Source organism: Mus pahari, chromosome 23 (assembly GCF_900095145.1).
Source record: "Mus pahari chromosome 23, PAHARI_EIJ_v1.1, whole genome shotgun sequence".
NCBI classification, from domain to species: Eukaryota; Metazoa; Chordata; class Mammalia; order Rodentia; family Muridae; genus Mus; species Mus pahari.
This window is the reverse complement of record NC_034612.1, coordinates 26,144,519-26,172,151: the sequence shown is the minus strand read 5'-3', so window position 1 is coordinate 26,172,151 and position 27,633 is coordinate 26,144,519. Positions and strand designations below refer to the sequence as shown.

Below are 27,633 nucleotides of genomic sequence, written 5' to 3'. Positions count from 1 at the left end.
CCCTGTTCTTCTGAAAGACCCAAGTTTAGGGCAGCTCTCAGCCAGGCTGCTCTTGCTAAGGACCTGGGTTTGCTTTCCAGCATCCACATGTTGGCTCACAACCATGCTTTCTTCTAACCCTGCATCCACATGGTACACAGGCATACACGGCAGGCAGAAAACCCATACACACAAAATCTGAAAATATTTTGAAAAATATTTTCCACCAATTTTTTTTTTAATGTGTAGCCCAGGTTGGCCTCGAACTCATGATCCTCCTGCCTCTGCCTCCTTCAAAAAATCCTACTGACGTGCGCCACCATAACCAGCCATACATTTATTTTTATATGGGGGTCACATAGATAAAGGTCAGGCATAGAGTAACTTGGAGTAGTCAATTCTCCTCCACCATGCGGGTCCTTGGGACCTAACTCAGGTTTTCATACTTCACAGTAAGTACCTCCAAAAAATACATTTGTTGTTGTTTAAGACAAGGTTTCCTTGGGTAGCCCTAGCTGTCCTGAAACATAACTCTGTAGACCAGGCTGGCCACAACTCAGATCTACCGACAAGTAACTTTGCCAGTTGAGCCATCTCCCCAGCCTGATCTAGTCTTATCTTTGACACATCCCTGGCCTTTGCCAACAATCACATTGCTGGACAACACTGAAGTATCAAGGCCTTCCCCTCCTCGATAGACCAAGAGTCAATCTTGCTCTCTATATACTTAGACACCTAGAGTCATGGAATGATACGGGTTTATAATACTAACACTTTGGAGATGGATGTGTGTGGGGGGTCAGAGGAACTCAGGAATTTAAGACTAGTCTTAGTTTCATGAGACCTCATCTCAACCAGACGGGAAATCAGTCTTGTGCATACCAGGCAAGCATTCTGCTCTGAACTACAGCCCAGTCATGCACCTGCCTCCAGTGTGATCCTCCTCCCAGCTGCTATATTCCAGCATCTTCTGGTTCCCATAGGTCTACACCTAACAACTGTGCCTACCAGGCAAACGTCCACTTGGCCCATTAAAGTCCTGAGTATCACAAGTTGTTAGAAAGGCTGAGCAGCTGCTGAGCCTAGTGGTACATGCCTGGAGCATGCTGAGAAACACTTGGTCTAGCTCTTGGGAGAAAGAAGACCAGGAAACTCAAGGTTGTCCTCAGTTATGCCAAGCCTGAGTCTAGCTGGGCTACGTGAGATGCTATGTCAAAGGAAAAGAGGACTGGCAATGTAGCTCACTGGTGGAGCACTTGCTTAGCATGTGCCAAGGCCCTGGATTCTACACAGTCTCACAAAAAGAAAGGCTGTGTGCCTGGCAGTGGCAGTGCAGATCTTAAATCCCAGCACTCATAAGGCAGAGTCCGGCAGATCCGAGTGCGAGTCCAGCCTGCGGGTCTACAGACGGAGTTCCGGAACAGCAAAAGTGACACAGAAACCCTGATTCAAATAGCTAGACAAAGCGGTAGTTGGCCCACTAAGTGGGGTGTCAAACCCTGTGGGAGGGAAGTAAATCTTCCCATTGGAGATGGAAGGGAATGGACTAAGGAATAAAAACAAGATGCTGGGGCAGCTCATAATGAGACCAAAGGAAACCCCAGCCCCCCTTCCTGAAGCCTTCCAACTACCAGAGACTCCTCAGAACCCACAAACATAACCCCCAGAAATCCTACCCCATGGTGGTGACCACCCACTCAGCTTTGAGCTTGTTATCTCTATAGAGTTTTTAACTTATATGTGTGTATCTCTACCTATAGGCCACATGCATGCAGGTGCCCACAGAGGACAGAGGAGGGCATCCAATCACCTGGAACCGGAGCCACAAGTGGATCCCAGGATGTCTTTGGAGCTAGGATCTGAAAGAGGAGCTAGTGCTCCTGACCCCTGGACAACCTCTCCAGCACCTATATATTTCTCAATGCTTTGCTTCCACACCAAGTGTGCACACTGTGTGCATTCCTGGTACCCATCGAGGTCAGGAGGGCCAATCAGATCCACTGGAACTGAAGTTAGAGATGGCCAAGAGCCGCTGTGTGGGTGCTGGAAACTGAGCCCCTAGTCTTCTACAAGGGCAAGTGTTCTTAATCGCTGAGCCGTCTCTGTGTAGCCCCGTATTTGTTTGAAACGGGGTCACACATAAGCCTAGCAAAGCCTCCAACTTGCTATAAGACCAAAAGTGACCCCCGAACTCCTGATCCTCCTGTCGCTATCTCCCCAAGGGCTGAGATCAAAGGCAGAGGCACCACGCCTGGCTTTGGACAGGTAACTTGCCATCTGCTGAACTGAAGAAAGGGATCTGACTGGAGTCAGATCCGTGGGGCCAGCGCTACAAGATTCCTTGATATCCTAAAGAAGTCAGTCTGGCTGGGCCTACCTAGCTCTTTCAACAGCTCCCATCTCCATATTGATCTTGGAGTCACATCACACAGCTACTCCTGGGCAGGATCTACAAGTCTCTAAGTACACAAACCAGCTTAGCCTCTCGCCATCTAGACGGCTGCTCATGGGAGGTCCTGCTCTTACTGCATTATTGCTGTTAGCACACATGTACAATGTGTTGTCCACTCACCCTGCCCCAATGCAACCACCGCCAATCCCACCCCCGCCCCATCTCACACATAGGCACTAAAACCACACTCAGAACCGAGTTTCTTCTTTTATTGCGGAAGGGATACAAGGTAGGAAGAGGCGTGACACTTCCTGGTGACACCAAGGACTATAGCGGCCAGGGTCAGGAACGCTACTGTGGCCAGGCCTAACCCAAGAGCCACAGAGGTTTGAGCAGAAGCAGTCCAGCCTTCCACAGTCTGGTCACTGACCTTTCCAAGGAATATCAGGGGTCCTACAGTGACATCAGCTTCATCGGTCACTAGGAAAAGTCCAGAACATGGAGAAAAGTTTTGTTTTGTGCTTAGTGCTGGAGACTCATACCAAGGTCCTCAAGGAATGTTAGGCCAAGAGCTCTACATTTCTAAGCCCCTCACTGGAGGATTCTAGGCAGGGGCTCTACCACTGAGCCACGCCCCCAGCCCCTCCCTGGGCGATTCTAGGCAGTGGGCTCTACCATTAAACCTTTCTCCCAGTCTTTCATGTTTGGTTTCTTGAGACAGGGTCCCCAAGGCGGTCCTTGAACTGTGATTTCTCCTTTTTTAGCCTCCCCAGGACCAGGATGACAAATGTAAGCCACTCTCAGCTCTCAAGTTGAGTCCAGTTCCCAGGGATTCAAAATTTGCTCTGCCTCAGTGGATTGAATACGGTATCACCCGATCATCCACATTTTCTCTCTTCTACCCCATAATGTCTTGAGAGAATCTCAGGATTGCAGAACTACCCCACAAGCCACCGGGAAGAGACACTCGGCACTCCCCCACTTGAGATATCCACATCTATCCAACCCAGAAAGCGTTCCCTCAGTCAACCATCTCAATGGAGCACAAGGAAGTGAAGCAGATGTCTTAAAGAGGAAGAGGAATAAGTGTCCCATGTCCCCGACATACCGTGCCTGCGGTTTCGAGAAGCTAGCTTGGACCACTGGCGGGGTCCGTGGATCTGGAACTGTGAAGAGCTTGAATTACTACAGTTGCCATGGCTGCAGCAATCACAGATGTCAGCATCACCCTCTACTGGCAACCAACTGAGGAACAAGACAGAAAGCTTACTTAGCTCAGCTAGGACAGGAAGAGGTTTGCCTTTGTATAATTGAAGAAATCCATGCGAGTAGCCTCCGGGTGCCTACATACGGGCACCTGATGATCTCACCTCTGGGAAGTCTTGTTGAACGAACAGGCTTTGTTGAGCTTATCGGGAGTCTGGTTAGCTGGCGCAACTTTGAGATGGCAGGTGATGTAGAGCTGAAAGAGTTGTGAGCAGGCCGAGTTTGAAGAGGCACCGACAGCTTTTTGAAAATTTTTTTTTTTTTTTTTTTTTTTTTTTTGCAGAAAGCCAGGTGTGATGGCACCAGCATTCAGAAGGCAGGGCAAGCAGATAGATCCGAGTTCAAGGCCAGCCTGGACTACAGTGCAAGTTTCAAGCCAGCCATAGCCATGAGATAGTGAGATCCTGTCTCAAAAAAACAAACAAACAAACAAAAACAGAAAAAAGGCAGTAATGCCACCTGCCCTTAGTCCCAGCGGAGGTAGGTGGATCTCCAAGTTCAAGGCCAGCCTAATCTACCTAGTTCAGCTCTGGGCTGGCCAGGATACATAGCGAGAGCCTATCTCAGAAAAAAAAAAAAGACAAAAAGAAAACAAAGTTGAATTAAAATTTCACTTTTGACCCGATTCATGTCGATGGTACTGGGGTCAATCCTAGAGCCTCGTCTACACAGGCACTACCACAGAGCTCTATGCACCGCTTGGCTTCCACCTTTGAGATGGCTCCCCAAGCCCCAGCACACTGGAACTAAATACAGTCTTCTGATTTGAGGAGTTCTTAGCTGTTGAGCCCTCGGCTTCGGGACTTAACTTTGTTGTTTGGGGGGTTCTGAGGGAAAGACAGGGTCTCACTATGCTGCCCTGGCTGGCCTGGAACTCACTATGTTGCCCTGGCTGGCCTGATACTCACTATGTTGCCCTGGCTGGCCTTGGAGGCAGATCCCCCCGCCCCTGCCTCTACCTCTAGAGCGCTGACATTAATAGTGTGCATGACCAGCTATTATTGTTATATTATTATTACTGTATGTATGCCAGCACTTTAGCTTTTTAAATTTTATTACTGTTTTGCCTGCATGTATGTCCACATGCTACATACATGCCTAGTGCTTAAGGAAAGCCGAAAGAGCATTGGATCCCTTAGAATGTAGTTACAGATGGCTTAAGCCACCATGTGGGTTCGGTCCTCTGAAAGAGCAGCTGGTGCTCTTAACCACAAAGCAATCTCTCCAGCCCCTACTTTACCCAGTTCTCATGTTTAAGCAGCACAAACACTTACCTGTGAGGGCCTCTCAGAACCCATAACTGCATCTACTTGCGGTAATTTCTACCAGAGTAAGCCATTTGCTTAAAGAAGTGTGGGAAGAGCAGGAACATCAGGGTGGACTAGAGGTTCAGGCTTGTGCTCGGCTGTGGGAAAAGGTCATTACCGTATTTCTGGAGCTGTTGGCAAAATGGAATACATCCACTGTGAACTGCAGAGTCTCTGGCCGGAGTCTGGGGACTTGAAATGCCGAAAAGCTCTCAGACAGACCATCCACAAGGCAACTTGAAAGGGAAGAAGAATAAACATCTAAGGCTATCTCATTACCAATGGGGACCAGAAGCCAGTTTTGTTTTGTTTTTTATATTTATTTATTATATGTAAGTACACTGTAGCTGTCTTCAGACACTCCAGAAGAGGACGTCAGATCTTGTTACGGATGGTTATGAGCCACCATGTGGTTGCTGGGATTTGAACTCCGGACCTTCGGAAGAGCAGTCTTACCCACTGAGACATCCCACCAGCCAAGCCAGGGGTCTTATCTTGCTTTCTGTGGCTGTGACTTAAACATTGACCAATAAGAGTGAGTTCCAGAACAGACGGGGCTGTACAGAGAAACCCTGTCACGAAAAACCAAAACACAAAAAACAAAAAACAAAAAACAAACAAACAAAAAAAAACAATAGCAACTGACTGGTGATGGTGCGTGTCTTTAATCCTAGCACTTGGGAGGCAGAGGCAGGCAGATCTGCGAGTTCAAGGCCAGCCTGGTCTACAGAGTAAATTCCCAGACAGCCAAGGCTACACAGAGAAACCCTGTCTTAAAAAGAAAAACCTGACCAATACCAGCTTACAGGGAAAGCACTTGTCCGGCTTACATTACAGGTCGCAGCTTATCTCTGGTGGAAACCAAGTTAGGAAACTCAAGGCACCAAGATCAGGAACTGAAGTGCAGTCCAGAAGGAAAGTAGCTTAAGGCTTGCCTAAGTTACATTTTTAAAATGATTTTATGTTTTGTTCATTGACGTTTTGCCTGTGTGTGTATGGAGCCCCTGGAACTGGAGTTATAGGCAGTTGTGAGCTGTCTGGGGATTGAGCCCTGGTCCTCCAGAGGAGCAGCCAGTGCTGGGAGCTGCTGAGCCAGTCTGTTACCTGCTCCTGGACGCTGGCTCCTCCTACGTCAGTTAGTGATGCAGAAGGTGCCCAGGGTTACTTCAGTGTGTCATGCTCATAACCAAGATTAGCCATCACACCAGACATAGTGGCTTACCCTTGTGATCCCAACACTGACTGAGACAAGGATTTTTTGACAATGTAGAAGCAACTTTGTAAAGAGGAGGATCAACTGGAGAGCAAGGAAAAGATAAAGAGGGTGAATCTGACCAAAATGCACACATTTGAAAGTGTCATATATCACACCCAGTTCATTTGTTCATGTATGCCAATAAGATACTTAAACCAAAGGAGAACAAAATGAATCCCTAAGAAAGCAGGCCAGGCCTCACCCATGGAAGTCCACGATGAAGTGATAGGGGGAGGAGTTCGGGTCTGGTGAAGGTGAAGGCGTGGCCACGCAGTGGTCCACGAAGAGCTGCAGTGGCAGGTGGCTTCCTGTCTGGACTTCTGCCTGGAGGTGGGCCACCTCTCCCAGGTGGAAGGTAGGAGCCGATCTCTCAGTATTCCAGTTCTCTGAAAGGGTACAGAGAGAGGCTAGGGACAGCCTAGCGACATCTGCATCCCCCTACCAACTCCTCCAGCCCTCTGACTCACCCTCCATCAGGCGAAGAGAGAAAGCCAGTTTCTCCTCCGAGGACACAGTGGCTCTGAAGGGAACCCAGGTGGGCTGGATAGGGCGGCTGCTCACATTGCCCTGCCTGTGGGAAAACTCCAACTGTTTCCATAGAACCCCATCCCAGCGCAGTGTGTGTGGGCATTGGGACATTACCATATCCCTATCCTATTACAGAGATGGATAAACTCAGTAGCCAAGGTCCCCAAAGGCTGGGCTGGTTCCTTAACCCCCTGAATACCTACACTTGACAGCAGACAGACATCCCAACCACGGGGACAGACACCGAATCACGGATAGACAGGGCTGAAGGCAGAAGCTCCATTAGTAAGCCGAAATCCGGTCTGTATCAACTTAGGCCCTTGGTGAAAGGCAAACAGAAGCCAGAAGCAGGAAGTGGCATCAGTGTTAACACCCAGCTCTCTCGGGAGGCCGAGGCAAGACGACAGGGATACTCCATTCCGACTCCATTTCAAAAAGGGCAGGCTAGGGACAGAGTTGACAGAGTGCTTGCCTAGTGTACATTCCATCCCTGGCACATCATAGACTGTGTGGTAATGCATGCCTGCAGTCCCAGCACTCAGAAGGTCCAAGCAGGAGGATCACAAGTTCAAAGCTACCCTGATCTACAAAGCCAATGCCAGGCTAACCAAGCATAAAGTATAGAGAATGAAACCCTGTCCAAAAAAAAATACCAGTGAACAAAACCAGAAGTCCTACCCCTGGATAATTGTGGTACAGGCCTCTCATCCCAGCACTCCAGAAAGGCAGAGGCAGGGGAATCACGGAGTATGAGGCCAGATCTGTCTACATAGTTAAAAACAGCCTCAAAAACCAAGCATTAGGGCTGGAGAGATGGCTCAGCGGTTAAGAGTACTGACTGCTCTTCCAGAGGTCCCAAGTTCAATTCCCAGCAATCACATGGGCTCATAACCATCTGTAATGGGATCTAACACCCTTTTCTGGAGTGTCTGAAGACAGCTACAGTGTCTTATATATAATAAATCAATCTTAAAAAAATAAAGTTATATATGCATATATTTACACACACACACAAACCAAGCATTAAAAAGAACAACCAGCCGGGCAGTGGTGGCGCATGCGTGTAATCCCAGCACTTGGGAGGCAGAGGCAGGCGGATTTCTGAGTTCGAGGCCAGCCTGGTCTACAAAGTGAGTTCCAGGCCAGCCAGGGCTATATAAAGAAACCCTGTCTCGAAAAACCAAAAACCAAAACAAACAAACAAACAAACAAACAAAGAACAACCAGACACAAGGAAGTATCCCAGGCTAGAGCTCCAAGAGGATGTCTAAGGATGTCCAAGAGAATGACCCCATACCTGTAATCCCAGAGCAGGGGAGGCTGAGGCACAGAGTGAGGGCAGAATCATGGCTAGACTGCAATACAAGCAGGCATGTTCAACAAACACTGTGACAAGAGATTGTCATCTATAGAGTCCACCTAAGAAGCTGTTTGAGCCAGGCAGTGGCAGTCAATACCTTTAATTAATCCCAGCACTTGAGAGGTTGAGGCACATCACCAAATTCAAGGCTACCTAGGATACACAATTCCAGGTCATCCTGTGAAAACATGGAGCAAAGCCAGAGCTGCTAGCCTACACACTGTAACTCAGCATTTAGGAGGTGGAGGCAGAAAGAACTGTATTTGAGCCTGGGCTTCATAGAATCCTGTCTCAACTTCATCTCTCTCCTCCTCCAAAAGGCAATTGGTCCCTAATCCAGACCTGGCCTCAGACTTTGCCCCAGCAGGTGGCCTAGCCATTCACAGGGACCAAAAAAAAAAAAAAAAAAAAAAAAAAGCATTGTCCCTGTCAGAGCATACATCCTGCTTGCAGGCAGCCATATCTAAATCCAAGAACCCAGCCAGCACATCCCGCACTGACCTGGGGTATCGGCACTCAATGGGTACCTCCACACGGTTAGTCCTGAGGATGGACAGGCCGCTCATAGGGCGAGGGTCGTGGAGTAGGGAGGTGCTGTACACCAGGGCATCTTTCGTCACCTGAAATGAAGGTATAGTGTTAACCAGATCCAAACCCTGTGGATGCTTGTTTGGCCCATGGGAGGTACAGGGAATCCAGCCGAGGAAGGCAGACAAGGCTGATGTCAACCTGCCCTCTGCTGCCCTCTGCTGGCCAGTAAAGAAATTAGAGCACTGGATTACAGAGAGCATGCCAACTGACTACCAGCACTTGGGTTCAATTCCAACCCTCACATAATGGATCACAGCTGTCCATAATCCCAGATCCAGGGGATTCAGCCACCCTCCAGGGTGCACATACACGCAAAACACCCACACACATAAAAATCAATTCTAAAGCTTTTTTAAAAAAATTGAACAGCCGAGCAGTAGTGGTGCACACCTTTAATCCCAGCATTTGGGAGGCAGAGGCAGGCAGATTTCCGAGTTTGAGGCCAGCCTGGTCTACAGAGTGAGTTCCAGGACAGCCAGGGCTACACAGAGAAACCCTGTCTCAAAACAAAACAACAACAACAAAAAAGTTTAACAGCTGCTATTAGTTTTATGAAATAGGTTGGGCCCAGGTTGGCCTCACAGATTACTTGAATTAGAAACCAGTGTTAGAGTCAAAATTCTACTTTAGGATACCTTTGAGTTTACTGGGCTTATGTACGAAGCATGGGTGACCCCCAAAACAGCTCCCCACCCCCAGGAAAACTCACCTTGGCATAGATGACGACTCCCCTACAGCTGTGTGGAATAACCCCTCCCCCGGCCACACTCTCCTTGTCTTTCCGTACATGTTTTAGCACATTTCTAGACCCTATCCACAAAGGCAGAATCCTACACAGCTGACTGGGAAGTGCGGAAGGAAGCAATTGAGACCAGGTGAGGAGCCAGGCAGGCTCCAGCCAGGTTTATCCAAGGTTGACCTGTACCTGGCCCGCCTGCTTGGACCTACCACCCCATCACAGTTGAACCTTTTATAAAACAGGCCTCCTTGTAGCTCAGGCTCTCCTTAAGCCCACTATGTGATCCAGGATGACCTTGGACTCCTAATTCTATGGTCTCTGCCTCCCGAGTGCTGTATTACAGGCACGTATCACCATATCCTAGAGTTTTGTGATGCTGAGGCTCAAAACCCGGTGCCTTATACTTGCTAGACAACTGAGCTACGTCTGCAAGCCAGCTGAAATGCTTAAGGTCTTTATGTTAATAAAGATCGTCATAATGCCCTCTGCCCCAGATGTCTTTTAGGTCAAGGCTGCCAGGTATGGTGGTGCATCCCTGTAAACCCAGCACCAGAAAAAAAAACAAAGGCTGGGGTTATTAGTACAAGACCTTCTCTCAAAAAGTCAAGTTCAGGGCGCTCATGTAGCTCCTCGGTGGAGTTGCTGGTCTTGAACTCGTGGGGAGGGACCTCAGATCTTCAGAAGAGTCCTAGGGATGAGGACCTAGCAGTGGTGGCTCATGCCTTTAATCTTAGCACTCGGGAGGCAAGCGGAATCGGGTCAGAGTTCCAGGACAGCCAGGGGCTACACAGAGAAACCTTATCTTGGCGGGGAGGGGGGAGCCAGGAGGGGAGAAAAATGAATCAGTGATCCCAAGAACACAGCTACTTCCATCTGCCCTCTATTCACCAGCTTCCTTCCAGCAGAGCCGAAGTCCCAGGTCACCTCACTCAGCCCGGGTGCCATCTTCCTTCAATAACCACTCCTGAGCCACAGTGAAAGAAGACAACCCCATTCCTCAACAGCTCCATCACCTGACCACCTCCCCGCATCCATTCCCCTAAGCAACCCGAAGGATGCCACGCCTCACCTGCACCCCGCTGCTGCACTCATGCAACTGGGCGTTGAACCTGACCACGTCAGTATCCACAGACACCCGGGGCTGACAACCCTCTGACCCAAGGGTGAGGTCCCCGGGCTGCACGAGCTTCCCCGTGCCAAAAAGGTCTCTACTGACAGTCACCACTAGTTCAGCTTCCAGACACTCCACCTTCACGGGCGATGAGGACCCCACTGGGGTGGGAGTTCCACCCGGCAAAAGCCACAGAGTCTGGGGATTGCACAGCTCGGGGCCTCCGCACAGCAGGAGACAAAGGAAGAGGAGACAGCTTGGCGCCATGGCGTCCCCTGGAGCACAGCTAGGCTCAGAGTGAGAAGCTCACACCACCCCGCTGTTGGTGTTCTTATATCCCCGGATGGCCCACCCTCCCACCTGAATTCCCTCTGCTTCCCTCAATCTCGGGTGGAGCCCATCATCAATACAGTATTAGACCTGTGGCCTCAAACCTCATCTGGACCAATGATCAGAATCTGGGTTAGATGTAAAGATACCCCCCACGTGATTCCTATTCAAGGTTTTTATTTCTTCGGTTGGTTGGGGGTTTTGTTGTTGTTATTTTGTTTACTTAGGGTTTTTTTGTTTTTGTTTTTGTTTTGGGTTTTGGGGGTTTTGTTGTTGTTGGGTTTTGTTTTATTTTTGTTTTTCAGGGCGGGGTTTCTCGGCGTAGCTCTGGTTGCCATGGAACTTGCTCCATCGGTAGACCAGGCTGCCTTCAAATTCAGCAATCTGCCTGCCTACCTCTGCCTCCAGAGATTAAAAGCCTACCTATGCTGGGAAGAAAGGCCTATGTCACCACACCAGGATCCTATTCACGGTTTAATTCTTTTCCCTGTGGCAAACTTGGCGCTTCCTGAATACTAGCCAAGTGCTCTACCATGGAGTGAGGGCCCCCACCCCTCCCTGGGGGATTCTAGGCAGGGGCTCTACCACTGAGCCACGCCCCCAGCCCCTTACAGGGTACTCTAGGCAGGTGCTCTAAGCTTTAACCCCAGCCTTTTCTCTTCTCTTCTTTTTTCCCTCTCTCTCCCTCTCTTCCCCTCCCCCTCTCTTTCATTCAAGATAGTTTTATTAAGTTGCTCCTCCTGGCCTCGAACTCACTCTGTGGCTTGGGAAGCTTGAACTTTACAGTCTTATGAGTCTTGGCTGTGATGAAAGGCCTGGCCACGGAGGCTGGCCTTTGCACGTTAAAGCGTGGTGGGCCATAGTTTTTCACTTTTCTCCCCACTCCCACCCGATGTGCTCAGAGCTGTACGACTGGATGTTGGAAACTCAGGGCTCCAGGCTGCTGGGCATAATCACAGGCCTGAGGGGACCCTGGAGAGAGACTTAGGAAGACACAGAGGTTTTCTTAGAAACAGCTGGAGAATTCCTGGCAAGTGAAGACTAAAGAGCCATTAATTAGGTGTCAAGAGAAAATATATGTGCCTGAGACCTATTCAACAGCTTGTCCCTAGGGGTAAACTCCTCAGTTATGAGCAACCCCTGCCAGGCAAAAGCAAATTAAGTTCATTTATTTGTCTATTTTATGTATTCATCTTTTGGTTTGTTTTTCGAGACAGGGTTTCTCTGTGTGTGTTTCTGGAACTCACTGTATGGACCAGACTGGCCTTGAACTCCCAGAGATCTACCTGCCTCTGTCTCTGAGTGCTGGCGTTAAAGGTATGCATTGGTGCCACACACCCCGCCCCACTTATGTATCATAACTTTATTTTACTTTATTTTTTTTGTAAGTCTTTTTTTTTTTAAGATTCATCTATTTATTATATGTAAGTACACTGTAGCTGTCTTCAGACACTCCAGAAGAGGGCGTCAGATCTCGTTAAGGATGGTTGTGAGCCACCATGTGGTTGCTGGGATTTGAACTCTGCACCTTTGGAAGAGCAGTCGGGTGCTTTTATCTGCTGAGCCATCTCACCAGCCCCTTTATTTTAAATGGGGGAATATCACAAGGTTCCACAGCCAACATTCTGCAGTCCTGTTTCTCAAATCTGGGGAGCCTGCAGGGGTTAGCACATCTGTAGTGCAACGGAGGAGCCTCTTCCCTAAGAGAGAAAAGAAGAACACACACACACACACACATTCCTCATCATGGTATTTCCTCTATCAGGGAAATATTTTTTTTTTTTTTTTTTTGCTTTTTCAGACAAGTCTTGCTATGTAGCCCAGGCTGGCCTAGAACTATTGCATGTAGCCCAAGCTGACCTTATATCTAACAGTTCCCCAGCTTAGCTTTCCCAGTACCAGGATTACAAGGTATAAGCCACCACACCCCGTTTTATTTTAACTGAATTTTTTTTTAAACACATTTACTTTGTGTGTATGGAGGGGGTGTGCATGTGCCACAGCCTGCATGTGGGGGTCAGAGAGCGACTTTCAGGAGTCAGCTTTCTCCTTCCATCTTGTGGGTCCCTGAGCTCCAACTCGTGCAGTTAGGGTACATAGCGCGTGCCACATGCACCGAGTCGCTTTGCCAGCTTCTAGTCTTCTTGCTTTGACTCTGGATCAATCATGCTACCTGACTATAAGTTTTTTTGTTTGTTTTGTTTTACTTTTTAGAGCTGTAGCCTTACTATGTCACTTGGTCTAGCCTTGAACTCTGGGCTAGAGTAATTTTTCCACCTCAACCTCCAGATTTTTGCCACCCTCCTAGGCTTCAGCATTTTTCCCCCCAGTGGATATATTTACGTAAACTGTTTTGGGGGGATGACAGGGTCTTACTATGTATCCTATAGGCTGGCCTCAAAATCAGAATCCTCCCACTGCTGCCTCTGAGGTGCACACACTAGGGAGGCAGAGGCAGGTGGATTTCTGTTAGTCGGGGTTACATGGTGAGACTCTATCTCAAAAAAAAAAAAAAAAAAAAACCAAACAAACGAATACATAAAACTCCAAAACTCAGGAGGCAGAGGCAGGTGGATCTCTGTAAGTTTGAGGCCAATTCCAGGCCAGCCAGAGTCACATAGTGAGATCCTGTCCCAAACAAACAGCAGGATCCTCCTGCCTCCGTGTTGAGTGCTAGGATTCTAGACAGGCTATTGCCCTACCCAACTTTGATTTCTTATTTTATTTTTGAGACACTGGGAGTGTAATCCAGGGCCTTGTGCAGGCTTTGGTTTTAGTACGGCTTGGCACAATTATCAAAGGACAAATTATTCACCTGAGTACATTTGAGGGACAATGTTTGTTCCACTCATTTTACGGGGCATAAGCAACAAGCCCTGGTTAGGCAGAGGCAGCTGTGTGAGCCATGATGGAGAAAGACGCTCAGGTGGGCCTGCAGAAATGCCCAGGTCCTGGGAGATGAACCTAGAAGGCCAGTGAGGCGGGCCAGGCAGGACTCTGAGGGTACCAGGCTAAGATGCTGGCCATGGCGTGTGAGAGTATTGACACGCTGAAGCCGATACATGATGTGGTCAGCGCTGGGAGGGAGGAGGGATGGACACCCATCAGAGGCAGCTGTCGACAGTGTTGTGATCATAAAAAGAGAAAGAGCTATCAAGTTATGTTCTGTCTGGATGTGGGGGTAGGGGCTGCCTCAGCGGGCCCATGCTGAGGCATCCCTTCCCCCTGAGGGACCAGCCACACGACAGTACAGTATAGAATAGAGTTTATTCAGGGAATGGGGAGGGGAGTTAAGAGGGTAGCAGAGGGAGAGAAAGGCAGAGAGAAGGAGAGAGCAGAGAAGTAGAGGTCGGTCATGACCACATGGAGAGAGGGAGGAGGGGCCCAGCAGCCCCTCTTATAGTGAGCCAGGCTTACCTGGCTGCTGCCAGGTAACCGTAGGGGTGGGGTCCAGACAAACTACCAACAGACAACACCTCTCCTGGCAGGAATTACAGAAGGGCTAATGGTTCCTAGGAGTCGGGCCTGGGCTTGGCAGGCTTGTTATCCACTGCTGTGTTTGATGGCTGTGCTGGGAACAGAGCAAAGTTAACCTGTGCCTCGAACTCACATCCCCTTTCCTCCCTGAACTTGGGTAACCTGCCTACCAGGGGGAAAAGTCAGAGATTTGTAAGGCCTGGGGGTGATCCACTCCTGAAACAACATCGCTTGGGGGGACTGAAGCAGGAGGATCGTGTTTGAAGCCAGCCTTGGTTATGAAGTAAGAGGGAGTCTGGCAAAAATAAACAAGGGCAGCTGTTGGGATGACTCGGCAGATGACGCAGCAGCAGATGAAAATGCCTGCCTCAGAGTCTGAGGGTCTGCGCTCATCCCTGGAATCCACACAGAGAGGGAGGGAGACTGAGAGGTAGCTCAGTAATGGTGAGCACTTCTTGCTCCTCTAGAGGACCAGAGTTCGGTTCCCAGCACCCACATCGGGTGGCTTCCAAACCATCTGTCACTCCAGCTACAGGGGATTTGACCTCTCCTGGCCTCTTCAAACCTCCATTTGCACATGGAATACACTAACACACACACACACACACACACACACACACACGTACACATTAATCACCCTTTAAAGATAAATATCTGAGTAGTGGTGGTGGCAGCAGTAGCATGCACCTCTAATCCCACCACTCGGGAGACAGAGGCAGGCAGATTTCTGAGTTTGAGGCCAGCCTGGTCTACAGAGTGAGTTCCAGGACAGCCAGGGCTACACAGAGAAAAGGGTCAGTAGTTAGAAGGTTTGATGAGGGCTGGTGAGATGGCTCAGTGGGTAAGAGCACCCGACTGCTCTTCCAAAGGTCCGGAGTTCAAATCCCAGCAACCACATGGTGGCTCATAACCATCCGTAACAAGATCTGACGCCCTCTTCTGGAGTGTCTGAAGTACAGCTACAGTGTGCTTACATATAATAAATAAATCTTAAAAAAAAAAAAAATGCTACAGACATCATTTAAAAAAACAAAAAGAAGGTTTGATGATCCTAGAAGACCTTGGTCTGGTTCCCAGCACCCACATGGTATCCCACAACCATTTGTAACTCCAGTCTCAGCAGGTACAAGACACACATAAACTTATGCAGGCACATATACATATACATAAATAAAAGATACAGGGAGGGTTAGAGAGACGGCTCAGTGGTTAGAGAAGTTGCTGCTATTGCAAAGGACCCAGGTTCTATTCCTAATGCCCACAGGGCAGCTCACAACTGTCTGCAGCCTCAGGGGAGCCAACGCCCTCCTCTCACTTCCAAAGGCACAAGGCCTGAATTCGATACACAGGCAGATATGCAAGCAAAACACTCAAAAGGGGGGAAGTTTTACTTCTAAAAAGATTTTGTTCTTCTTGGTGTTTTATTTTTGTTTTGATTTGTTTTTGAGATAAGAGTCTCTACATAGCCTTGGCTGTCCTGGCATTCACTATGTAGATCAGGCTGGCCTCAAACTCCCAGAGATCCACTTGCCTCTGCCTTTCGAGTACTGGGATTAAAGGAGTGCTCCGCCAAGCCTGGATTTTCGATATTCTGTGGAGTCTGGGGATTGAACTGAATTTGCCAGGCCTGCACAGCCAACATCTTCACCCTCTGAGCCACCTCGCCTACTCCCAATGCTGATCCTTTCCCTTACCCCCACCTTCATTTCTTTATGCTGCGAGAGGATCTCTCTAGGTAGCTGGGGATGACCTTGATCTCACACTGTAACCCAGGCTGCCTCTCCATCACCAATGTCTGTTGCTCTCTCGGCTGTCCTGCACAGGGGTGAAGAGCTTCTCTGCAACCTGAGCCCAGAGGGGAGAGATGGCAGAGGGAGGAGGGGCACCTGGCCTCCTAGCTCCTCCTCTTCCCCCCGGTGCCCTTCCTCCGGGGCTGCTCACTGCACTGCAGACCACTTCTACTCTCCCTTAGCCTCTCTGCCCCCAAGGTCAGGTGGGGACAGGCTGGGGCCACCGGCAGCCCCATGGCCAAGGATACTGCCTCTTCTACGGAAAGAAAAGAAGAAAAGTCTGTGCTGATCTGCATCTCGGGGGCCCTTCCCCCTCCTAAAGTCCCCAGAGCGGAGGCAGTGATTGAAACTTGGATTATCTGGAGACGAAGGGACAGAAAGAACCCAGAACATCCCTACAGGTATGAGTGCTTCAGTTTGTGTGTGTATGTGTGTGTGTGTGTGTGTGTTCTCTCTGTGTAATAGCAATCTCCTTTGCAAACCTCCAGAACCCTTTCTTTAAAAAAAAAAAAAAAAATTCTCAATATTGCATTTATTTATGTATGTGTGTGCAGGCATGCACAAGTGACAGTCACAGGGCAACTTGCAAGAGTGTTTCTCCTTCTGGCATGTGGGTCCCAGGAATTGAACTTAGGTCATCAGGCTTGGCAGCAATCACCTTTACCTGCTGAGCCAACTCACTGACTACTTCCTGAGACCCTTCTGTTTCATCCCATGACGTCATAGCCACAATTTCATTCAGCCACTCGACAAACACTTTCTGAACACCCTGTGCCATGTACAACTATTGAAGGAGATCTGGCTCTTGTCTTGGAGGTCAGGTGGGGACATTCATAGCAGTAGCTAGCATATTAGAGCGGGGCCAGACACTGGGGAAACCTTTTATAAAACATTACCCATTTAATGTGGCAACAAGTATAAGGGAAAGAATATGAGACCATTTTGCCAATAAGAACAAAGAGGCAGGCTGGGCGTGGTGGCGCACGCCTTTAATCCCAGCACTCGAGGCAGAGGCAGGCGGATTTCTGAGTTCGAGGCCAGCCTGGTCTACAAAGTGAGTTCCAGGATAGCCAGAGCTATACAGAGAAACCTTGTCTCGAAAAAAACAAAACAAAACAAAACAAAACAAAAAGAACAAAGAGGCTTCATGACAGCCTAATCACCTGCCCCACCTGGGCTAAAAGGAATTCTGAGAACATTCAAGAACCCTGAATCAGTAGTTTAAGAACACCTGCTGCTCTTACAGAGGCCCAGGGTCTGATTCCCAGCAATCACATGGCGACTTACAGAGGTCTATAACTCTAGTCCTAAGGGCTCAATGGCCTCTTCTGGCCTCCCCAGACACCAGGTACATAGATGCTGCCTCTATACACCTGCGGGCAAAACACCCGTACTCATAAAATAAGAACACACGTTTTTTTTTAAAAGACCCCTGCAAGGCAGACGTGATGTGGCAAGTGCCTATGATCCTAGCATTCAGGGGTGGAAACGGGGAGGTTCCATCTGAGTTCAAGGTCATCTTTGGCCACTTAAGAGTTTAAAACCGGCTCTCAAAAACAAACAAACAAAAAAAGCCATTTAGGGCAGGGATGAAGCAACCTCTATTCCTGTCCCTGAGCATAAGAATGAAGTATAGGCGTCATGAATGAAGGCTGTGTGTGGGCTGAGGCTTTATTCCCTGAGCATGCCCTGAAAGAGTCCAGCTGTCTTGGGGTTTGAAGTCCCTGCAGGCTATTTCGGGGGAGAGTGGCTTTCTCACCGGCTCCTAGGCCTCAGAAGCAAATACCATAGATCCAGCTGAAGCTTTCTGGCAGGGGCCTTGGAAGATGGCCATCGCTCAGGGAGGGAGGGGAACCTTAGAAGTGGGTGGCCTGGGAGCCCTGGGAAGGCCCAGGAAACTATCCCCACCAGAAAAGATTGGCTGGTAGCTGCCATGCTTCTTACAGTTCTCGGTTCCCGTATCCCAGCTGTCCCCAGTCAGGGCAGGAGGAACACAAAAGGTGAATTATTCTTCTGGGGGCTATCCTGGGCTTCCATGAATGGCGCGTTGAAAACCCCGTGTCCGCAGCCGGATCGGTTTTCGCCTCTCTGCCCGCATGCACTGTCTGCATGCCAGAGTGAAGTCAAAAGCCAGGGAGAGATTCTCCAGGGAGGGGCATGCACGATGGCCCTGGGCACCTCGGACTCCAGGGATCCCACACAGGAACATTTTTTCCTCTACCGGTTCCTGCCATGCCAACCCCCACAGTGTCTGGGAGGCAGGTGCCCGCTTCTCTTCTCCAGCCCACGCAAGCCCCGGGTCCTGCCCACTTAGCCCGCCAGCTTTCTTCCGCATCTGTGCTTCTGGCCTGACTCTCACTGTCTGGAGTCCTGAGAGGCTGGTCAGCTTCCGGAACAGCCTCCACCTGCCCCCTGCCCAAAGTCTCAACACCCAGATCCACACTCCTGCTGAAGGCCGAAAGGAGAGGGACACCTGTGCGTGCGACCGTCTGGGTGCAGAGAGCACACACTATGTAAACTTTCACTGAGAGTCACAGGTAGAGATTTTTTTTTTTTCTCATTTATATGTTTAGTTAGTCATTTATTTTCAGCCAGGCCCTGGCTGGTCTGGAACTCTCTTTTAGGCGGGCTCTCCAACTCATAGAGGTCTGCCTGTCTCTGCGATTGATTTATTTACTTACTTAGTTTTTGAAAGAGATTGAGAGCTAAGCCTGGACCTCAGTCTCCTGTATAGTTCAAGCTGGCCTGGTGCTCTGTAGGTAGCCAAGCCTTGCCTCAAACTTGTGACAGTCCTCCTGTGGAAGAAGTGAATCACCGTAACCAGACTTCTTGTCTTTTCTCTCCTTTTCTTCTTTTCTATTTTCTGTCTGACTTCTGAGACAGGGTCTCTGGAGCCCAGGCTGATTTCCATCTTGCAATGTATCTGAGGATGACCTTGAACTCTTTTTAAAAAATATTTTGTCTGTCTATTTAATCTGTAGCAGTGGGGTGTATGTGTGCAGTGTGTGTGTGCTTGGTACCTATGATGGTCAGAATTGCAAATCAGCTCCTCTGGAACTGGAATTAGGGTGGTTATGTGTCACCACGTGGGTGCTGGGAACGTACCTGGGTCCTCTGGAAGAGCAGGAAGTGGTCTTCAACCCGACCTTGGACTCTTGATCTTCCTGGCTCCAGTGTGTGTGTGTGTGTGTGTGTGTGTGTGTGTGTGTGAAAGAGAGAGAGAGAGAGAGAGAGAGAGAGAGAGAGAACATATAATGCACATGGGAGGTCGAGGTTGATGTCAGCTGTCTTCCATAATCATTCTCTGTGCCTTATTTTTTGAGACAGAATCTTCACTTAGAGCACTTGGGAGGCAGAGGCAGAGGCAGGCAGATTTCTGAGTTCGAGGCCAGCCTGGTCTACTAAGTGAGTTACCAGACAGCCAGGACTACACAGAGAAACCCTGTCTCAAAAAAAAAACCAAAAACAAACAAACAAACAAAACCAACAAAGTAGGAAGGTAGGTAGTTAACTAAGTTACTAGGGTGCTTGCCGATCTTGCAGGAGGCCCTGGGTTGGATCCACAACATAACATGGGGTGTAGTGCTATGTAATCTGAGCACTCAGGAGGTGTAGGCAAAAGGATCACAAGATCATGCTTGACTTCATAACAAACTGGAGGCTAACCTGGACTACATGAACCAGTCTAAACAACAAAAGAAGCAGCCATGCTGCTGGATAGAGCACTTGCTTAGCCCGTATGAATCCCTTGGTCGAAGCCCCACCACCATACCCAGGCCCACACAGACACACCCTACACCCACACACACAGACACACATCAACACCCTGACACCCCCATGCCTACAGACACCCAGACATATATACAGACACAACACACACATACAGACACACATACACACAGGAGCAATGAAAATAATATCTACTGGGCGATGGTGGCGCCCGCCTTAGATCCCAGCACTTAGAGGCAGGCAGAGACAGGTAAATCTCTGAGTTCGAGGCCAGCCTGATTTACATAATAAATTTCAGGACAGCCAGGGCTATGCAGAGAGACCCTGTTTCAAAACAAACAAACAAACAACAAGATAATAATAAAATAAATAGGTAAATAAATAAAGTCTAAATACATACCTACAACCCCTTTTTTTTTTTTTTTGGTTTTTGGAGACAGGGTTTCTCTGTATAGCCCCCGCTGTCCTGGAACTCTGTAGACCAGGGTGGCCTTGAACTCAGAAATCCACCTGCCTCTGCCTCCCAAGTGCTGGGATTAAAGGCGTGAGCCACCACGCCCGGCATACCTACAACCCCTTAAAATTAACTGGGTTATTCAAGTACTACCCTTGGTGCCAACCACACTTGGGGATGTGAAGGCCTGGAGAATGAACACTGAGCCACAGGCCACTGTGCTTGGCATCCTTTGTCTCCTTTGCATAGCCTTAGCTACAGCCAAATGCAGCCCCTAGTGAATTTCTCTTTTTTTGTTTTCCTTTCCCGTTTGTGGTATTGGGAATGGACCCAGAGCCTACGTGAGTTCAGCAAGGACTCTACCACTGAGCCATAACCCCCAGCTCTCCAACAGGGAGGGGGATCCTGGGTAGGCCCTCTATGGCTGAGCCATACTGTAGATTCTCAGTGCGGATTCTAGGCTAGCGTTCTGCCGAGCCGCATCCGGACCCAGATCCATCTTTCTCATCTCCTAGCTCTTGCACCTGTCTTTGCCTCCACCAGGAATGTCAACCCCATATGGATATGTCCTTCCCCCTGCAGCTGGCCCATGCAGCTGGAAGTAAACACGCAGGATCTTGAGTCACAGATGTTCCAGCTGTGACTTCTCCTCAGATCCTTGATGGGACTGTCGGAAAGGCCACCCATTGGCTGGACACCCAAAGAAGCAGAGATGCAAATTGGCCCCCAGCCTGATGGATGGAGCAGGGGATGGAAGCCGGGGGATGGGGGTGCTGTCCCCCTGCCCCTCTCCCCAGCACTGTCCTTCCTTCTTCTGTTCCCACTGGGTAAGTGTTCCCAGCCACTCCCTGCCACTTCTTTCTAGCTCTGTTTCCCACGCTGTCCAACTATGGTGGGAGTCCGGGCATGGTGGTACACGTTTGTAATCCCAGTACTTGGGAAGTGGAAGCAGAAAGGTCAGAAGAGCAAGGTCATCCTCAGCTACACATCCGTTCCCAGGCTAGCCTGGGCTACATGAGACCCTGACTTAAAACAACAAGTGTGGTGGCATGCGCCTTTAATCCCAGTGCTCAGGATGCCGGCGGATTTCTGTGGGTGCGAGGCCAGCCTGGTCTACAGTCAGGGTTATACAGAGTATCCCTGTTTCAAAACAAACAAACAAACACCCAACAATAAACAAAACCAGGACAGGCAAGATGGCTCGGCAGTAGGGGTGCTGCTTGTCACCGAGACTGGGCACCTTAGCAAGATCCTGGTATCCACAAGGTAGAAAGAAAGAACCAGCTCCGAAAGCTGTCCTACAACCTTAACATGTGCCATAGGGCATGCACATGCCAGCATTCATGCCCATCATTCATGGACATGACACATTAATGTGCGCACACACACACACACACACACACACACACACACGCACACACTTGGTAGGAGCAGCAGGAGGATAAAAATTTTTATCTACACAGTAAGGTCCAGGTTAGCCTTGGCTATAAGACTCTATCTCAAGAAATTATTAAGAAGGGACTGGAGAATATGGTTCTCTGGCTAAGAGCACAGGACTGGCTGCTCTTCCAGAAGACCCAAATTCAATCCAGCACCCTCATAGTGGCACATTTGTAAACATTTGTCACTTCTGCTCCAGAGATCTGATGCCCTCTTCTGGCCTCTCTTGGTACTGCATGTGGTTCTTCATGTACAGAAACGTGGGCAAAACCCTCACCCATTAAAATAAAAATAAGTTTTAAAAACAACAATACAAAAATGGCCAGTGAGGTAGCTTGGCAGATAAAGGCACTTGCTAGAACCATCTACGTTCAATTAATGGCAGTGATCCTTTGACCTCTACACACATACACACATATGAATGCAATTTTAAATTTGTAATTCCTCAGAGATGCCACACTCACTCCTTGTAATCCCAGCACTCACTAAGCAGAAGCAGGTGGGTCTCTTGAGTTTGAGACCAGCCTCGTCTAAGACAGCCAGGGCTACACAGAGAAACCCTGTCTGGGGAAAAAAAAGAAAGAAAGGGGGGGGAAGGAAGGAAGGAAGAAAGAAAATGTAAAATAAATAAATCAATGAATTCTTAAAAAGAAAAAGTGGGGGCTGGTGAGATGGCTCAGTGGGTAAGAGCACCCGACTGCTCTCCCGAAGGTCTGGAGTTCAAATCCCAGCAACCACATGGTGGCTCACAACCATCCGTAACAAGATCTGATGCCCTCTTCTGGAGTGTCTGAAGTCAGCTACAGTGTACTTACATATAATAAATAAATAAATCTTTAAAAAAAAAAAAAGAAAAAGAAAAAGTGATATCAAAACTCTGCTTTGTTGAGAGAGAAGCCTCAGGGGCTAAAACTCCTGTAGGTAGCAGAGAGTACTCATGAGGTTTTGCCATCTAATAGACAAATGGTTCCGTGGGCTGTGGAGCGCTGGAATAAGGAGGTTGATGGAGTGGTCCCAGAAAGAGGCGATGAGGCCTTTGACGAATGAGACCTCAAGAGCAGGGGAGTTACAGTGAGACCCCTGGGGAAGGGGAAGCTGTGTGAAAAGAACAGTCCTCCAGAGATGGACAAAGACTCACATCCTTCCCTGTCTGTTTCAGCCAGTGCCCTCCAGCCCACTGCACTGCCCTTTCCAGGTAGGTCCTGCCACTTCCTCTCATCCTCATGGATATTTTCAAGCTGGCGTGGCCCCATGCCAGCTTGATAGGAGGCTCCCGAGGCATCCCGTCTCCCGTGGCATCCCGTCTCCCGTAGCATCCCGTAGTTTGGGCTCCCGATTCCCCACTGCACCAGCTTGTCTCTGTTTTTTTTTTTTACAGAGCTGAGGCTGGTAGGGGGCCCAAGCCGCTGCCGAGGGCGCCTGGAGGTCATGCACAGCGGCTCCTGGGGCAGTGTTTGCGACGATGACTGGGACGTTGTAGATGCCAACGTGGTGTGTCGTCAGTTGGGCTGTGGCCTGGCGTTGCCGGTGCCGCGGCCCCTCGCCTTTGGCCAGGGCAGAGGGCCCATTTTCCTGGATAATGTGGAGTGCCGCGGACAGGAAGCGTCTCTGAGCGAGTGTGGCAGCAGGGGCTGGGGTGTCCACAACTGCTTTCACTATGAAGATGTGGCTGTCCTGTGTGATGGTGAGGAAAGGAAGGGGGACTGTGGTGGCCAAGAAGCTAGCAGGGTTCCATATGGGGCTTGATTGCACCAGAGTTTCCATGGCTAGGGATTGAACCTGTGGCCTCATGTATGCTAGGCAATGACTTTACCACGGAGCCACATGCAAGGCAAGAGATTTATTACTGAGCTGTGTTCCAATCCATCTGTCTATCTATCTATCTATTTGAGATGAAGCCTGATATAGGCTTGGCTGGCCTGGACCACCTGATTCTCCTCCCTCCGTGTGCTGACTGCTGGTATTCCAAACCTGTACCATCACACTAGCCTTAGCTTTATAAGCCAGACCACTGGGGTCACCCTGATCATAAGCTCTATCTATTGAGCTTAGAGCTACCACAGAAACTCAGAGTCGACTTTGAGAGCCATTTTCTAGCCAGCAAGTCTTAATGAAAACAGAAGCTGTGGCTGGATCCTAGACTTTCTGATTCTAAAACTTTAATGTTTCTAGGAAGTTCCCGGGGGTTGCCAACTGCATTAGGACTTGGGCTTACAGGACTGGAGACGTGGCTCTGTAATTCAGAGCACATGCTGCTTTTCCTGAGGACCCAGGTTTGAGTCCCAGCACCCACAGGGTGGCTCACATTCATCCTCCATCTCGCACCCTCTTCTGGCCCCTATAGGCACTACACCCATGTGAGGCCCAGACATACAAAAAGGCAAAACAACCATGTCCATAAAATAAAAGTAAATAAAGGGGCTGCAGAGATGGCTCGATGGTTAAGAGGAGAAAGAGGAGGAGGAGGAGGAGGAGGAGGACTCGCAGAGGACCTGGGAGTCCGTTCCCAGCATCCACATGGTAGCTCACAGCCATCCAGAACGCTTCTGATCTCTGCAGACACTAGGCATGTACATGGTGTACAAACATACATACCAAGCACTCAGACTCATGAAATAAATAAATCTAAAAAATATTAAAAGCAACTCCATAAATTAAATGAATAGCAATAAAAGGCACCCGGCATGGAGTCTCCACGTGCGCGCGCATGGGTCCTTGGACCTACACACACATTCATATGCCACACATGCACTACACTCACAAGCGCTTTCAGCACGCACATGTGCGCATACACACACATCAAAAAATAGAGAATCTGGCCGGGCATGGTGGCACACGCCTTTAATCCCAGCACTTGGGAGGCAGAAGCAGGCGGATTTCTGAGTTCGAGGCCAGCCTGGTCTACAAAGTGAGTTCCAGGACAGCCAGGGCTATACAGAGAAACCCTGTNCTGGTCTACAAAGTGAGTTCCAGGACAGCCAGGGCTATACAGAGAAACCCTGTATAGGGTTTCTCAAAAAACCAAAAAAAAAAAAAAAAAAAAAATAGAGAATCTGGGCCTTAGACATGGTGACACAGCCCTGAAATCCCAGCATTCCAGAGATAAGAGGACAGACACGTTCAAGTGTATTCTTACCATTGATCCCTGTATCGTTGCTTCCCCTTGCTTTCTCTGCAGAATTCTTGCACACACAGCCCCCAACAAGGAAGGTATTAACCAGTATGGCACCCTCTACAGCCCTCCAAAATGGAAAAGGTAAGTCATACGGTAGTGTGAGGCTCGGCCAAGCGGGTGGGCTAGCTAGCTTACCCCTGCTGTGGGGTTTTGGTCCTGTAGTCCAGGTTGCTGTCCCTGGGGAGACCTGGTGCTGATGAAGGAGATGAAAAAACGCCTCCTTCCCTGTAAAGTGTTACTTGCCTCACCCCTCTCCATCCACCATCACCAGGTGAGGGCAGTGTGCGCCTGGTGGGCGGCGCCAGCCCGTGTCGAGGCCGAGTGGAGATTCTGCATGGTGGCGTCTGGGGCACTGTATGCGACGATGACTGGGGGCTGCAGGATGCTGCTGTGGTGTGCCGCCAGCTGGGCTGTGGGGCCGCCTTGGCTGCCACCACTAATGCCTTTTTCGGCTATGGTACCGGGCATATCCTGCTGGACAACGTTCACTGCGAAGGTGGCGAGCCCCGCCTGGCGGCCTGCCAGAGCCTAGGCTGGGGCGTGCACAACTGCGGACACCATGAGGATGCTGGGGTGCTCTGTGCAGGTGCCGGGGGCAGCGGGGGCGGGGCCAGCCTACAGGGGCGGGGTCTTCGGAAGGAGTAAAGGTGGGAGGACTGGAAGAAATTAAGGGCTGAGTGGGAAAAGGGGCTGGCTATCTCTCCAGAAAGGCTTTGTAATTACCTTTACTATTCAGGCCTGCTCTGGGGAAGCAATTCAGATAACTCATTCGCACATTCTCGGTAGCTCTTGTTCCTCTGTTATTAGGAATGTTTCCAGAATTTTCTAGCAATTTCCAGGTATTCTGCATGGGTGATTTCAGAATAAAGCAATAATATTCTAGAATGCTCCCTCAAAGATTACTTGCAAAGGGCCTAACTGCAGAACCCTGCCCAGCTATCTGTAGAATCTAATAATAGACTGTGCCCCCCCCCCACATGGACCCTCTCCAATTTGGGAGGTGTTTTCAGCAAATTAAAGGGCAGCATTGGAGCAGAGTATGTAGCTTATCTGATGGGGTAGTTACCTAACAAGCATGAAGGCCTGGGTTTAATTTCCAGCCCCACACAAACCAGGCCTACTGGTACATACTTACAGCTCTACTACTCCCTGGGCTACATAAAACCCTGTCTCAAAAAAAACAAAAAAAACAAGCCAGGCAGTGGTGGCACACACCTTTAATCCCAACACTCGGGAGGCAGAGGCAGGCGGATTTCTGAGTTTGAGGCCAGCCTGGTTTACAGAGTAAGTTACAGGACAGCCAGGACTATACAGAGAAACCCTGTCGCGAGAAAGAAAAAAAAAAAAGAAAGGAAGGAAGGAAAGAAAGGAAAGAAAGAAAGAAAAAGATTCATGGGATTTCTCAAATAGGCTCTTTTCTATTAAATGGGAAGTGATTTTGATAGCAAATCAAAAGCTATCATTCTGAGCTTACAGATGGTAAAGTCAAGGTCCTGACAGGCACCAGGAGCCCTAGCAGAATCACAACTGATCTTGCTCAACGAAGTTCATGCCCCTCATCAGTCTCTTAGGCTAGTCTTGAGCTCAGTACTTAAAGGATGACCCTTCATTTCCTACAGGCCAGCCTTCATCTCTCCAGTGCTGGGATTGCAGACATGTACAGCCACACCCATCTCATGTGATATTAGAATGCACCTAGGGCCTCCTGCTCGCTACACAAGCATTCTGCCAACCAACCTATATCCCAGGCCATAAAATTGGCGGAATCCTTTTGCTGTGCATCCCTCAGAAATGAGCATGGGAATCCTTAGTGGGCACAGCTCTGCGTCTATTTTGTATCCACTAGACTTCTAAGGGACACAGAAATGAAAAGCATGTAGCAGGCCTGCGTGCGCGTCTTTGTACCTCACATTAAGGACTGCTGTCAAAGCTGGCCAGGGCTCATTGAATTCCAGTCCTGGATGTAAAGTTGGTCCTGTGACTGACCCTTCTGTCTTCTCTCCTGCTCTAGTCCTAAGCCCTCCGACTTCCACAGCTCTGCCTCCGTCTGTCACGAAAGAAGACTGGGCACGGCACACTGGGCCAGCAGGTAAAGAGTCCGCTCTCCCCGCTGGAAGGGTTGGGATGAGACAGGCAGGGATGGGAATTAAGGAAGCTCTTCTAGAGACACAGGAAAGGGACTTGAGCGAAAGCTTCGGGGCAGATGGTAGAGATGAGCAGATGGGAGCGGATGACACCCAGAGCTCTGAAGAATTAAGGGTGGATAAGAGCTTTCTCTGTAGTCCTGGAACTCCCTTTGTAGACGAGGCTGGCCCTCAACTCACAGAGATTCACCTGCTTCTGCCTCTTGAGTGCTGGCGTTAAAGATTTCTTTAAAATGCTTGAGTCAAATTAGGGGCTGCTGTTAAGGTGGGGAATTGAGAGCCCATGTACAGGAACTCAAATCAGGAATCAAGGTTAGAGGTAAGTTTGGAATTAAAACTACAGGTAATCACTGTGTGATTAAAATTACAATAATTTAAAATTCTGAAGTTGAGGGGTGGAACTCAGGTGGTTGACTGTCTGCCTATCAAGAACAAGCCCAAGCCGGACGTGGTGGCGCACGCCTTTGATCCCAGCACTCAGGAGGCAGAGGCAGGCGGATTTCTGAGTTCGAGGCCAGCCTGGTCTACAAAGTGAGTTCCAGGACAGCCAGGACTACACAGAGAAA

The 27,633-nt window shown here is 49.3% G+C and overlaps 2 protein-coding genes across 2 annotated transcripts in view; one reads left to right on the top strand and one right to left on the bottom strand.

Annotated features, from left to right (window-relative positions):
• Positions 1–2,627: 2,627 nt before the first annotated feature.
• Zp3 (zona pellucida glycoprotein 3) lies at positions 2,628–10,818 on the bottom strand. The gene is made up of 8 exons (XM_021187072.1): positions 10,487–10,818; positions 8,589–8,707; positions 6,667–6,770; positions 6,402–6,585; positions 5,063–5,180; positions 3,742–3,833; positions 3,480–3,616; positions 2,628–2,851 (listed from the first exon to the last, which is right to left on the bottom strand). The coding sequence occupies exons 1-8, from the start codon at positions 10,793–10,795 to the stop codon at positions 2,640–2,642; spliced, it is 1,275 nt and encodes a 424-aa protein (XP_021042731.1). The 5' UTR covers positions 10,796–10,818; the 3' UTR covers positions 2,628–2,639.
• Positions 10,819–16,313: 5,495 nt separating this feature from the next.
• The window catches only part of Ssc4d (scavenger receptor cysteine rich family member with 4 domains), a 15,030-nt gene continuing 3,710 nt past the window's right edge, over positions 16,314–27,633 (top strand). Inside the window, exons 1-7 of the mRNA XM_021187149.1 lie at positions 16,314–16,526; positions 20,891–21,135; positions 22,908–22,943; positions 23,127–23,432; positions 24,927–25,004; positions 25,195–25,509; positions 26,935–27,012. Coding sequence (XP_021042808.1) covers positions 20,970–21,135; positions 22,908–22,943; positions 23,127–23,432; positions 24,927–25,004; positions 25,195–25,509; positions 26,935–27,012 — 979 coding nt within the window. The 5' untranslated portion in view covers positions 16,314–16,526; positions 20,891–20,969. The remainder of the gene's footprint in view (positions 16,527–20,890; positions 21,136–22,907; positions 22,944–23,126; positions 23,433–24,926; positions 25,005–25,194; positions 25,510–26,934; positions 27,013–27,633) is intronic.

Excerpts from the sequence above, each read along its gene's own strand:
- Zp3 (XM_021187072.1), bottom strand. The coding sequence starts at position 10,795 with ATGGCGCCAAGCTGTCTCCTCTTCCTTTGTCTCCTGCTGTGCGGAGGC. Across the intron at positions 6,771-8,588 it reads ATTGAGTGCCGATACCCCAG|GCAGGGCAATGTGAGCAGCC; the intron begins GTCAGTGCGGGA and ends GTTTTCCCACAG. Across the intron at positions 6,586-6,666 it reads CTCTCTTCGCCTGATGGAGG|AGAACTGGAATACTGAGAGA; the intron begins GTGAGTCAGAGG and ends GTACCCTTTCAG.